Source organism: Sorghum bicolor, chromosome 3, assembly GCF_000003195.3.
Source record: "Sorghum bicolor cultivar BTx623 chromosome 3, Sorghum_bicolor_NCBIv3, whole genome shotgun sequence".
In the NCBI taxonomy this organism is placed as follows: Eukaryota; Viridiplantae; Streptophyta; class Magnoliopsida; order Poales; family Poaceae; genus Sorghum; species Sorghum bicolor.
In genome coordinates this window covers 884,130-898,416 of record NC_012872.2, presented here as the reverse complement: position 1 = coordinate 898,416, position 14,287 = coordinate 884,130, and the positions used below count along the sequence as shown (strand labels likewise).

Below are 14,287 nucleotides of genomic sequence, written 5' to 3'. Positions count from 1 at the left end.
ACCGCCGGCGGCTCTCTCATATATAATACGCGGTGGTTCTCGCGAAATCTTGCAAGGCATGCAACGAAACGCGGCCAGGGCCAGGCCACAAGCCACCCGATCACCTTTGCTTGCATTTGCTGCAACCACAACAAGAAATGCATGCAACGATCGACAAAATATATGGATCCATCGATCGGTCTTGATCAGCTTGAGCAAGACCGCGACCAAAAAGTCTCGCCTCTTGACAGCAATCCCATCGATCAGGGCGGGAGATCGTCCAGCGATTTCGATCGATCAATCAATCAATCACTCAATCAGCCGTGCAATAAACTCGCGAACCATCTGTGTGCATCAAGTATGTATATATAATTTCTCGGTTTTGTGATACGTATACCAGCAATATATAAATATCTTTATACTTCATCATTACGAACACTGACAGAGGTACGGTCATCCACAAACACGCATGTACATTCACCTTCTACGAATACTTTAAATTAATGGCATATATGTCTTGCAAAATCTTTCTATACTTCCTAATTAATTTGGACTCCCCACGCATTTATTTAAGATCCAAAACTTTATAATCATCAAGATACTCTAGATTTGATTTTTTTGTGCTTAAACTCTAGATTTGAAATTGCCATCTCATGGTCATAATCATGTTGCTAGTAGAAATATTAAACTTACTTACTAATTTGAAGACCATGCCATGTGAAATTGTGGGCTACATTTTGAATAAAAAAATGAGTTCTACTGTAAAAAAAAGGAGAGGTGTGGTATTAAGGGCATGCATGGTTGATTTATTCCTAGACACACTTGGCGTTTGGCTTGCATGGCGCTAGGGCTACCATAGACGTTTGAGAGACCTCTCCATCCAAACCGGTTTTTTTTTTGTATTTAACCTTTTTCCAAAAAAAACATGTTTACATCTCTAGATGACTTTATTTTTAAATATAGTCCCTAGGGTTAGCACCATGAGCCATAGGCCATGGCGCGGAGACTTGAGGCCTGAGTACTGTGCCAGGACTACATGGCGATGATGTGGCTAGAGCTTGGCATCATGATGCACGATGTCGAGGCTTAGCGCCAAGGTCTATGGTGCAATATATGCACTGTGACGTCGAGCTTGTGCCACGTCATTGTCACATTGTCCTGAGCAATTGAGGCCTCGAAGCTCGGTGCCATGGTCCATGGTCCACAGGGTAAGACATGTTAACTCTGCACCATGACTCATAAGCCAACACCTAAGAGCAAGTATTATAATACAGCCAGCTGCTGGCTGTAAGATTTCTTTACAACCTTCTTGCAGTCCACTCATATAATGGTTAGCACATCACTATTAATACATGACCCACTTGTCTGTCTCACAGATTTTTTTGGTTTTTGCGTATGAGCCGGCTGTAAGCTTACAACCCGCTTTTACTCTCTCTTCTCTTCTCTCTCCTGCACCTCAGCATTTAGCTGGCTTACCGCCTGCTATTACTTGGTCTAAAGAAGAAAATGAATCACCCCATGGTGTAAACATAAATATTTTTCCCGGAGTACTATATTTGAAGGTCAAGTCTTTGGAAAATGAGATTTGTACGTAGGTGTAGACTGACTGTCACGGCATTGGCACTTGTGCACCGGAGAAGCGGCCGAGTTCCCTTGTCCCTTGACTCGCGCGGGCCAAGGAGCTTGACGAGGGCAGAAGGGGCCCGGCAGTAAAACGTCCCACTCGCCACCGGACCCGAGTCACCGTCATCACCGTCGTCAAGTAATCACGCCGTGGCGACGCGGGACGGGAGCCGCGCCACCGGGTCCCGCAGCAGCCGTAACGCGCCCGCCACCACCACCACCGCCGTCTCTTACGCAACTGACGCGCGGGGCCCAGTGGTAGCACGACGCGCGTGGAGAGCGGGGGAGTGGCGCGCACCGGAGAAAGCGCGGGTAGGCCGGACGGGGCCGGGGGACGCGTGCGTGAACGCCAGCGCCGCCCGCCGTGTCACGCTTTCCGTTGCTGGCACTGGCAGGTTGGCTGCCCTGCCCTGGCTCGCGATCCCACGCAACGCAACGCAGTCCGGCTCTCCCCTCCTGTTCCTCCGGCCAATGCCGCCGATTCCCCTTTATTCCCCGTCACGTCGCTCGCGTCCGGCCACACCCGCGCACACCAGTAGTAGTAGTAGTAGTACCCTCCACTACTCCCGCCGCCGCCGACCCCGCCCCCGCCAGTGGCTGGCAGCAGGTGCAGCCGTGCGAGCGCTCCTGCAGCTACTCCGGCCCTCCCCTTCCTTTCCTGCCTGGGCCCGGGTCGCATTCCGATCCGCGCAGGCGCAGCCGGAGGCCTCCCAATTCCCCTCCCCTCCGGCCCTCCCCCACCAGCCACCAGCCACCAAAAAGCAAGCGGCGCACCACTAGCTCGCCGAGCATCCGCATCGTATGAGTGCGCAGCAAGGAAGCACGCGCGAGCCACCGCGCACGCGGGGACCAGCCGCCATGTCCTCCTCGCCATCGTCGTCGCCGCCGGCCAACGGTACGGCCTCGCCGCCAACTGCCGCGCCGCCGTCCAACTCCTCCTCCTCCCCCACCTCCCCTTCGCCCCCGTCCACGCCCACGCCCGCGACGCCCACGCTCGCTCCCCCGACCGCTCCCGCGACACCCTCCACCGACTCTCCGCCGCCGCCCGGGACGCCGGCGGCCCCGACCGCGCCCGCGTTCCCCGCGCCCGCGAGGGCGATGCCGACGCCGACGCCGGCCTCGGCCTCACCGCCGCCGTCCTCCGGGTCGGGGCTCACCACGTCCGTCGTGGTGGGGATCGCGGTCGGCGGCTTCGCCGTGCTGCTGCTCGGCAGCCTGTTCTGCCTCTGCCTCTTCAGGAGCAACAAGAGGCGCCGGCGACGGCACCACCACCACCCGCCGCCGCCCCCGCCGCCACCCCACCTCTTGCACTACTACGGCCACCCGCCGCCGCCTCCGCCTCCGCCTCCGCCGCACAAAGGTGAGCTTGCCGCCACCTCTCTTACGCTTCCTGAGCAGGTGTCACGTCGCCATCACCTAGTATAATTGTTGCTTTGTTCTCTACTGCCAGCGCAAATTGAGAGCGTTTTGTGGGTTTTGATGCACAAGCACAATCGTGGTTTTGCTTCTCTCGAGGTTTTTCTTTGGGTGCGCAGCGGCATGTATGTCGTGTGTGACTAAAAAAACATTGACCGAACTTTTATTTATTCTTAGAGTTTTGTCACAGAATGTGGGTAACTGCTTTCACGTGTTGTTCATGGGGCTAAGTTTAGTATGGAATATTGGTGATGTTGATGAGTGGATCTTCGCCTGTGTTCGACAATCTACAGCCAAGAGGGTGAATTTTCACAGCAAAAAACTAATAGCACTAGTCCACATGTTTAGTACATTACATTTTTTTGGGGGGGGAGAATCATGGAATTCAATAGGTTATTGTCAATCATGAGGGAGATTTTTTTTCTTCCAATCCTGGATTTCCTATCATGTACACCGTCATCATGTGAATGTGTTTACTTTAGGATCTGTCTACATAACAACGGGGTGATCCAAGGGCAACCATCACTCAAATGTTTGGGCCCTTATTTTAACCTTTTACAACAGTTCATTTTGTTATGCATTGGGAAGTTTTCATGTGCAAATTCTTTCTCCACCATTTTTTTTAATTTAAAGTCACGACTGTCTTGCTGCAGGGGATCAGTACCAAAACTGGCAGCACAATGCCCCTCCACCACCACCTGACCATGTAATCAAGATTAGTTCACATCCTACCCCTCCACCTCCCCCGCTTAATGTACATAGCAGTGGCTCCGCTTCGAATCACTCAGGTGGTGAGAGCCGCCCTCCGCTGTCACCTGGAACTGTCCTTAGCTTTTCAAGGAGTACATTCACTTATGAGCAGCTGATGACGGCAACCAATGGGTTTTCTGATGCTAATCTGCTGGGCCAAGGCGGTTTTGGGTTTGTTCACAAAGGAGTGCTTCCAAATGGCACAGAGGTTGCCGTGAAGCAATTAAGAGATGGAAGTGGCCAGGGAGAGCGTGAGTTCCAGGCAGAGGTTGAGATTATCAGCAGAGTACATCACAAGCATCTTGTCTCGTTGGTCGGCTATTGCATTTCTGGAGCCAACAGGCTGCTTGTCTACGAGTTTGTTCCAAACAATACATTGGAATTCCACTTACATGGTATGTTCTCTTCCTGTGTCTGCACCGTAATTACTTCATCTCGTTCAAAATGCTTTGTATGATCTCTCAAAGGCACCTTAGAAAATATGTAATATTGTTTTCCATATTTAGCAGCCACATATGTCGTAGCTAATACATGTATCGTCATACACTAAAGTATCCTAGTAAAAAGTACAGATGATTTGCAACGGAAAACTTGTGAAATCAAGGTACACATATACACCAATTGTTGAATATTTTTGTCGTTCCATTTCACTGAAGCAACCTAAGACATATACTAAGGATATGTTTTTGCTTGCTCAGAATAATTGATTACTATAGGAATTTGATTTGTTGAAGTGCACTATAGCGACCTGCCTCTCCTATGTTTTCAAGAATTTCGTCAAGCCATAACAGTAGCCACAAACAAACCCATCCCTGTAAGCTATTAACTTTAATGCCACTCTTGTCTTTAGTTTGAATTATATGTTATTTTCATTCAGCCTGTGAAATTGTTAGGAGTGTTAGAAAAGACAGGAAGATGTCCCATTCAACGCAATGGCTGAGCTTGTGCTAAAGATGGAAAATGATTTCTGACCCTGATAGTTTCTCAACCACTTCTGATATAAATCCTGAACATTTTGCTTGGACCACAAGCATCTGTCATACCATCTGCTAAATGGTTTTTGTTCCATGAGCACTTGCTGAGGGTTATCTTCTCCATTGTTTTTTCAGGAAAAGGCAGACCAACCTTGGATTGGCCGACAAGACTAAAAATTGCTCTGGGTTCTGCCAAGGGATTGGCATATCTTCATGAAGATTGTGAGCTCACAGCCATAGCTATTTGTTATGCTTTGAGCTTTGTTTTTTTGCCTTTGAATGGACAAGTAGCTATTCTATACTGATTTTATTCTGCTTTCACTGCATAGGCCATCCTAAGATCATTCATCGTGACATAAAGGCCTCAAATATTCTTCTTGATCTAAGATTTGAAGCTAAGGTATCCTCTACTTTCTCCGCTTCCCTTCCTTTTCCTAAGGGGTAACATACGTACTCCATGCACTTGTCATTTTTCCTTGAATGGCACTAGACTAGAAACTTCTATACAATTGAACTAGGCTAAGCTTTTAAGGCTAGTTGAGATGATTATATTCAGATGACATAATGTTTTGACAAACAGATGTACAACTATTACCAGTCACATTAAATGGTCGATGTGAACCTACTAACTTACTATCACAAACATATGCGCTAGTGTAATTTGCTAAGTGCCTTCCTTTGCAGGTGGCAGATTTTGGACTTGCAAAATTCACTTCTGATACAAACACCCATGTTTCAACCAGAGTAATGGGCACATTTGGGTATGTTCAGTCTTAGGGTGTAGTATTATCTCATTTATTTTATTGTTTCAAAACAGAAGACCCACCAGGGTTATCTGTGTACACAATAGACATACAGGGTCTACCGTATCAAATTGCTGTGTTAAATCTCTTACTCCTCATAGGTACCTAGCACCTGAGTATGCTGCTTCTGGCAAGCTCACTGAGAAATCAGATGTCTTCTCTTTTGGAGTAATGCTTCTTGAGCTAATAACTGGGCGGCGTCCTGTAAATTCAAGACAGGCAGATGACAATTTAGTTGACTGGGTAAGCTGTGCGTGGAAACGAATTTGAATTTTCAGTACAAAGTACTGTGGTTAACAGGGTCAACTCATTTCTTCCACTTTTTTAAGAACCGAGGACTTCCCCAGCAGAAACAGAGTAGCCAGACAGTGCCTAGAACAAGCAAGACTTAATTACTATTTACTGAAACCAGGGTCTTTCATCTGACAATATTTACTGTAATTCTTGTGACTAGATATCATTGTTATTATTGACCATTGAGGTCTGTAAATAACAGCTGAATGCTTTATCTTCATACAAATCAAAATTATATTTCTTTTCTTTAACACAAAAATATTATACTTCTTATTTCTCTTAGATATAATGAATTCATTTTGTCACTTTTTTATTGGATTTCGTGGCTTTCCTATTTTAATCTTTGCATATGACTTTTTTTAACTATTCATCTCAGGCCATTCATCATGTAAATTACAGACGATGAACCCCTCTTGTCATTACTCTAAATATGTGCTCCTTCCTTTCACTAAACTGATCTGTTTCTCCTGCAGGCAAGGCCTTTGATGATAAAAGCATTTGAGGATGGTAATCATGATGCTTTAGTGGATCCCCGGCTTGGAAGTGAGTATAATGATAATGAGATGGCGAGGATGATAACCTGCGCAGCTGCATGTGTTCGCCATTCTTCACGGCGGCGGCCACGAATGGGTCAGGTATACAAGTGAACTATTCTCTTGTGGGAAAAAAAATTGGGCTTTGCTACCGTACACCCAAATGACTGTGAGCCATTTATTTATTTCAATCGGACGGTCACGATCAACTATTACCTCCTAGTAGGTAATATATGAAACATATATTTATTTAATTTTTAATTTTGGAAAGTATGACAAATCAGGAAAACCTTTAAAGATAAAAGATCGTTTTAGATCTAATTGATGCATTCATGATCTATTGAATGTGGTAAATCTTTTTTTTTCAACTTTAGATATAGCATAATTTAATTAACATAAACTACATATTTTTTTATTCAAGTAACTCGTATTACGGTGTATGTGCTCAAAGTGACGTGAAAATAATGTGTGTATGTGCCCAACGTACACAAAATTTTACATGCCATCTTGCATGCTTAATATACGTGACATATTTTAGGTCGCTACAAAGTTCATGTCGTCTCAATTAATGTGTTAATTAATGATATTTTTTTATATTAACGTAACTTTTAATAACTGAATAGTTGTTGTATACATATTGATATTTTATTTATATATAACATACTAAAAGGAAAGACGTGCAATTAACAAGGAAGGGCCATGCGGCCGGCCGCCGATTCTATCTGTCCCATGCATGAGGGGATTTGAAGATATTTTCTTTTTCTTTTTTCTTTTCTTAGATCAATTAATTGATTTTAAAAAACTAAAAATTAACGGCTCAGATTTATTTGAAATATTACCTCCTTAGAGGTAAAAGGTGTACCTTAGCATTGCCCAAAAAAATTACTTTGCCGTCTCCAATGCAAGTTTATTGCCCTTGTATTTTGAACTCTGTTTTTGTATTCCTGTTATCATGCTTATCCAGTTGTAGCAAAAAAAAGGCTCTCCAGTAAATTATGAAAATTACTCTTAAAGGGTCGTAGTGTAGTTACTCTAGTTTCAGTTATGCAGTAGGAGTAACAAATAAAAGGTGCCAAACTGCCAACACCGTTTCAGCCTTTAGGTTTTCACCATGGCAGTGGTTTAGCTAACCTCTAACCTTATGTATACTCTGCTTCTGCTTGATTGATGAGGACATGTTGCACTATTAGTTTTGACTAATCTAGTTTCGTGTTACTTCGACGATGAATTCTAAGAAGAAATAATCTGCTGTTGCTTCCTGATCCACGCAGGTTGTCCGGGCCCTGGAAGGCGACGTATCCCTGGACGACCTGAACGAGGGCGTGCGGCCTGGGCACAGCCGGTTCATGGGATCACACAGCAGCTCGGCGTCCGACTACGACACCAACCAGTACAACGAGGACCTGAAGAAGTTCCGGAAGATGGCGCTGGGCGGCAGCGGGCTCCAGAGCGGCAGCGCGCAGACGCCGACGAGCGAGTACGGGCAGAACCCGTCGGTGTCGAGCAGCGACGGGCATCAGGCGACGACGACGACGCAGGAGGCGGAGGAGCCGGCGGGGAGCGTGAAGACAGACGGCGACAGCGCGGCCGCGGCGTCGTGAGTCGTGAGGCGTGCCAGCCCTGTAAATCCTCCCCCTCGACCTCCTAGCTACGTACACCTAGCTAGCTGATTGATTGCTGACCTGCTGCCGGGAGAACCGAGATGATTTGTTCGGTTGAGATAGATTTGTTTCTTGTTTTTTTTTGGGTCCTTTTGGGGGTAGATTCAGTTCACTGGTCTCATGCGATCTCGCCACGACAGAGGATGTTCTACATGAGGCATATCTTGTATAAATCCATGACTCTTTTAAAAACTGATTATTAACAGTATGAGTATGGGCAGAGTCGATAAAAACTGTTGTTACGAAATCAACATGGGATGGGATGAGCAACCCACAGCAGTCTGCGGTGTCAACTGGGATCGTGTTATCTGCGTGCATGATTTTACATATGGCTATAGGGGTGGCCATACTGCAGCATCTGACCGTGACAGCAATGCAGGCACACGGAGACATGTGGGCTGTGCTGACTGCCGAGTAGGTACACACCTGGAGACGACAGTGCAGGACCATGTGTTGACTTGCACAGCACAGTGCCAGACGACAAGACGAGAATCCGTTCTGTTGCCGTGCCGAATGCCGTGCATGTGCGGTGTGCCATCAGAAAACACGAGGCGACAGCAGAGCAGGCTCAAGAAGAGGGGGAGGGTGAGCGCAACGCAATCAGGGTCTTGTTTAGTTCCAAAAAATTTTGCAAAATAGGAATAGTACCACTTTCGTTTGTATTTGACAAATATTATCCAATCATGTACTAACTAGACTCAAAAGATTCGTCTCGTCAATTCCGATCAAACTGTGCAATTAGTTTTTATTTTTATTTATATTTAATACTTCATGCATGCGTCTAAAGATTTGATGTGATGGGGAATCTGAAAAATTTTGTAAAAATTTTTGGGAACTAAACAAGGCCCAGGCAGAGAGGCAGGGGAACCCGACAAAAGAAAACCCGAGACCTTCCAAGCCAGCAGGAAAACAGCGCAGAGCAAAGCGCACCAATCCCGACGCGAGTCACCTCAGAACACGAGGCGGAACTTCCCATCCCGTCCGTCCTCCCCACCTCGGGTCCTCTGCCTCTTCCTCCGCTCCTCGTCGCCGTGTCCGCTCCCCGTCCACACGCTCCGACCCGGTCCGAATCCGCCCCGTCCGCGGACCAGATCCGGCGCCCGCGACCATGGCGACGCGCAGGCGAATGCTCCTCAAGGTCATCATCCTCGGCGACAGCGGGTACGGCCCGTTCCCTTCCCCTTTCCATTCCGCCCCCCCCCCCCCCCCCCCCCTTTTTTTTTTCTGTCTGCCTGTTCGTTTGCTGCTTTGTTGATTGCTTGCGCCGGTTGCTGACTGACCCCCTTGTGCGCTTGTGCTCACGTGTTTGCTCGCAGGGTCGGCAAGACCTCGCTGATGAACCAGTAAGTCCGATTCCTCGATTTCACTCTACTTCGTTTGCTGCGTTGGTTCATCGGGGACCGATTTCATTCTCGGTTTGGTTCCCGCGCGCGCGCAGGTACGTCAACAACAGGTTCAGCAACCAGTACAAGGCTACCATCGGCGCGGATTTCCTAACCAAGGAGGTCCAGATCGACGACCGCCTCTTCACATTGCAGGTCTGCTTGCTTCGTCTTCTACTCACAGTACCATTTATTTAGGTTTCTCTTCACTTGCCTGGGGATATCTTTTTGGGATCTACTAATTAGGAATATCTATCAAGGACACTGGATTTGGGTGTGTGTGCTCCTGTGCGCCTTCAATCTGGTTTCAGTGCCCGATTTTGAGTGGTCTGTCCTGCTGCGTGGTCGGTTCAGTTTCAGGCGTTCTGTCCTCTCACCCTGTGCTGATGTGCTCTCTAGATGAGAAGCTTGTTCACCATCCGACTAGCTAGCTGTGCTCAGAGTCTGAATCAACCATCACCTTCATTTACCTAACACTTTGACAAGGCTGCTACACTGGCTGCTTAGAGCGTACGGCAACATTCATTATTTATTGTTATATACTGCCGTGTACTAAAAACAAAAGTGAAAGTCAAATCATTACTGGATGTACATGCATATGCTTGAGTTACAGCATTGCACGCGTAATTTGATTCACAGTGATGTTTCTGTTTGGGAGATCAATCATCAATCAGCTAAGAAGGATATTTCGGGGCTGTGCCCAGTAGTTCCCTTTCAAGACTTTTGACTTTTGAGGGATGAAGTTTTACTAATTAATATTATGCTACTTTCTGCTTTTTGGGCATCACCCTATCAAAAGGCTTATGATGCTCCTTTTCACATGTTTGTATCTGCCACTCTCTATTGAATTTGTTTGCTACTTAAAATCATTATTCCCCAGTTCCACAAAAAGCTGTTTTCCTTTCATTACTTCCATTTCGGCACTACCCAAATTTCATGGATTAGCCAAGATATTTTAGATTTGTCTGGCTCATAAAGAATGAGGTGCTATTATGTAACCAAAGAGGAAATGACAAGGGCTATTATGTGCATAATTTTATTTTGCCATTTATCAGTTATCATTGCCCTTATCCAAATGAGGGATATGTTTCATTAGTCTTTTTTGCTTATTATCTGTATCATTAAATAGATTTTTTTTTTGCCATGTGGTGTATTTGAATAAATAGAATCTTCCGTTCAACTGAGCACATACCTGCCTGTTTTTATCACAACTGACTTGATAGCTGTTATGTAATTACGTCACAGGCACTAATTCAATCATGGGTAGCAATGTTTTTATATGCAATTATGAAACTGATGCTACACTTTCCTTTACATTTGAATGGGACTTATACTTGTAATTTGTTTCTTAGTGTGATGGAATAGCAACCATTTGCATTTTAGCTTACCGCAGTTTTGTTTCACTGAAGCTTAGATATGGGATACGGCAGGACAGGAGCGGTTTCAAAGTCTTGGTGTGGCATTTTATCGGGGAGCTGACTGCTGTGTTCTCGTATACGATGTCAATGTAACCAAGTCATTTGAAAGGCTCAACAACTGGCGTGAGGAATTCCTAATTCAAGTAAGTAACCTGCCTATTAGGAACCTATATGTACTTCACTGCATTTGAAAAAAAAAAACTCACTGTTCATTATGCAGGCTAGCCCATCAGATCCAGAGAATTTCCCATTTGTTGTGCTTGGGAACAAGATTGACGTTGATGGTGGTAACAGCCGGACGGTGAATATTTCTCATCACAAGTTGCTATTGAATGGATTTATATGTGCTGTTGTTAATTTTCTTTGATTTTCACTTTCAGGTTTCTGAGAAAAAGGCTAAAGCATGGTGTGCTTCAAAGGGAAACATCCCCTACTTTGAGACGTCGGCTAAAGAGGGCTTCAATGTAGAGGCTGCATTTGAGTGTATAGCGAGGAATGCTGTAAAAAATGAGCCAGAAGAAGATATGTAAGTTTGAATAGTATAACTCAACATATATATTATGCATACAGGCAGCCTTGTGGTGTAACTTGATCGATGTTTTACCCAACTTCTGTAGGTATCTTCCTGATACGATTGATGTTGGGGGCGCTGGAAGGCAACAACGTTCGTCAGGTTGTGAATGCTAGAAGATATGGAGCACAGCGATTTGCTCGGTTGGTTGGTTTGATTCTCTAGGGCTTGTTGTTTGGGACATATATTATATATTTAGTTTGCAAAACTGCTATTTGTGGATACTGGATAGTCTGGCAATCTGCATGGGGGTGCTTATTGTCGACTCCCCTATGTAGATGCAGAGAATTCATTTGTAACTGCTGTTTCAGTGCTGTATCGGCGCTAGATGCTAGTGTTGTAATGCTTTGATTGTTGATGAATTGCATATATGTATGTTTTGGTTAGTATTGCTGTAAATGAACTGAACATAGTGCCCATTTTGATAGTGTTGGTTCGTTGGTTTGACAGTGTTTTAATGCTTTAGTCTGGTTTCTCTACAGTGCCCATTTTGACCATAGCTGGGATATGGGGACCATGGGGCTGCTTTGGAACCTAGCTGCTGATCTTGGAAAATATGTGTTGCTTATCTGTATACTTGGATTTCCTTTTCTGTCAGTTCTCTGAATCACAAGGATTGTCTTCATTTTCAATCTCCATCAACCAAAACAGATCCCCAACGGAACCCATTTGTGATCGTCTCCCCTCTTATCGCACTGCCGTCGCCATCTAAAACATAGCAGTGAGGGAACCCATGCTCATCTTCCACGAACCAATATTTCCACAACCTCATCGAAGAATCCATACAATACGTCTCATTGAACCATCCATACCATTGAAAAACGGGTACCGGCCCGATCGCGAAAAAAAAACCATCCATACCATACGTGAGAGCACTGGTGCAAACATGGACGTGTCACCGTTCCTTGCACTGCTGCTCGTTGCCCTCCTCTCCCTGCTCCTCTTCCTCTCCACCGGTAGGAAGACGCTGGGCGGCGGCGATGGCCGCCGGGTGCCGCCGTCGCCTCCGGGCCTTCCTCTCTTGGGACACCTGCCTCTTCTGGGCCCCCTGCCGCACCGGAAGCTGTGGGCGATGGCGCAGGCGCACGGCCCGGTGATGCTCCTCCGCTTCGGCCGCGTGCCCACGGTGGTGGCCTCGTCGGCAGCCGCGGCGCAGGAGGTGATGAAGACCCACGACCTGGCGTACGCGAGCCGCCCCAGGGTGCGCATGGCCGAGCGCCTCGTCTACGGCCGCGACGTTGCCTTCGTCCCCTACGGCGAGCACTGGCGCCAGGGCCGCCGCGTCTGCGTGCTCCACCTCCTCAGCCAGCGCCGCGTCAGCTCCTTCCGCCACGCCCGGGAGCAGGAGGTCGCCGCGATGCTCGCCCGCGTCCGCCGCGACGGCGCCGTGAACCTCACCGCCCAAATCATCTCCTACACCAACGGCATCATCTCCCGCGCCGCGTTCGGCGACAAAGGACGGAGCTACTACTACGACGGGCCCGACGGCGGCGAGAAGCTCACGAAGCTGTTCGCCGACTTCGAGGGGCTCCTGGGGACCGTCGCCATGGGGGACTTCGTGCCGTGGCTGGCGTGGGTCGACGCGCTCATGGGGCTGGACGCCAAGGCCACGCGCACGTCCGCGGAGATGGACGCCTTCCTCGAGCGGGTCATCGCGGACCACCGCCAGAGGCGCCGTGGCGCCCACCGTGACGGCGACGATCACCGGGACTTCGTCGACGTGCTCTTGGACGTGAACGAGGACGAGGCGGACGCCGCCGGTGGAGCCAAGTTTGACGACGTGGCCATCAAGGCCATTATCCTGGTACGAACTACCAGTACGCATTTTTCTTTCGTGGATTCGTGGACGTGGCATATGACACGTATTGACGTACGCACAATATTATTGTTTACACATGCAATGCAGGACATGTTTGCCGCCGCCACGGACACGACCTACACGACGCTAGTATGGGCCATGGCGGAGCTCATCAACCACCCACACGAGATGCGCAAGGTCCAGGACGAGATACGCGCGGCCGTCGCCGTCGCCGTCGCCGGCGGCGACCGCTTCGTCACCGAGGACCACCTCCAGAAGCTGCGCTACCTCAGGTGCGTCATCAAGGAGACGCTCCGGCTGCGGACGCCGGTGCCGCTCCTGCTGCCCCGCGAGACGACCGTGGACACGGAGCTGCTCGGCTACCACGTCCCAGCGCGCACCCGCGTCATCGTCAACGCCTGGGCCATCGCGCGGGACCCAGCCACGTGGGACCGCGCCGACGAGTTCGTGCCGGAGCGGTTCGCCGGCGACGACCTCACGGCGGACTACTTGCTCGGACAGGACTTCAGGTTCGTGCCGTTCGGAGCCGGGAGAAGAGGGTGTCCCGGGGTGGGGTTCTCTGTGCCGGTCATGGAGCTGGCGCTGGCGAGCTTGCTGTATCACTTTGACTGGGAGCTGCCGGCTGGAGGACCGTCGAAGCTGGAGATGGACGAGCTGAACGGGCTGTCCGTACGGCTCAAGGCGAACCTGTGTTTGGTTGCTAAGCCATGGTGTCGTCAGTAAGATCATGATGCATATCTTTGTTGGCAGTAGTGAGGATTAAAACATACGGAGTACGTGCTTGATTTTGGTTGCATTGTATCATGGATGTAAAAGTATAAAAGTGAGGTTTAAGTTTATGTGCTAAATTTACTAGCTATTTAGCAATGTTTTTCTCTCATAACAAATCAACAAATAACGAATAATTATACAAGATTTAGATGCAAGTTTCCACTGTAAGTTAAGCAGTGACTTCACTTGAGCCCTCCATCTATGAATGAACGGCACGGATGAGAGCTCTCCTATTACTCTTTTTTTTTACTATTTTCTATTCACTTTGCTGTGACTCGGTTATGACTCTTAAA

At 47.9% G+C, this 14,287-nt stretch overlaps 3 protein-coding genes across 3 annotated transcripts; all 3 read left to right on the top strand.

Annotated features, from left to right (window-relative positions):
* Positions 2,461–8,266, top strand: LOC8081364 (proline-rich receptor-like protein kinase PERK1). The gene is made up of 8 exons (XM_002457046.2): positions 2,461–2,962; positions 3,672–4,163; positions 4,878–4,964; positions 5,072–5,142; positions 5,427–5,503; positions 5,647–5,788; positions 6,313–6,474; positions 7,644–8,266. The coding sequence occupies exons 1-8, from the start codon at positions 2,461–2,463 to the stop codon at positions 7,971–7,973; spliced, it is 1,863 nt and encodes a 620-aa protein (XP_002457091.2). The 3' UTR covers positions 7,974–8,266.
* LOC8081363 (ras-related protein Rab7) lies at positions 8,962–11,862 on the top strand. Its single transcript, XM_002457045.2, has 7 exons — positions 8,962–9,194; positions 9,350–9,376; positions 9,472–9,571; positions 10,830–10,976; positions 11,054–11,134; positions 11,214–11,359; positions 11,451–11,862. Exons 1-7 carry the CDS (start codon positions 9,142–9,144, stop codon positions 11,518–11,520), a joined length of 624 nt encoding a protein of 207 aa, XP_002457090.2. The 5' UTR covers positions 8,962–9,141; the 3' UTR covers positions 11,521–11,862.
* Positions 11,993–14,147, top strand: LOC8081362 (cytochrome P450 71A1). Its single transcript, XM_002457044.2, has 2 exons — positions 11,993–13,208; positions 13,311–14,147. Exons 1-2 carry the CDS (start codon positions 12,138–12,140, stop codon positions 13,944–13,946), a joined length of 1,707 nt encoding a protein of 568 aa, XP_002457089.2. The 5' UTR covers positions 11,993–12,137; the 3' UTR covers positions 13,947–14,147.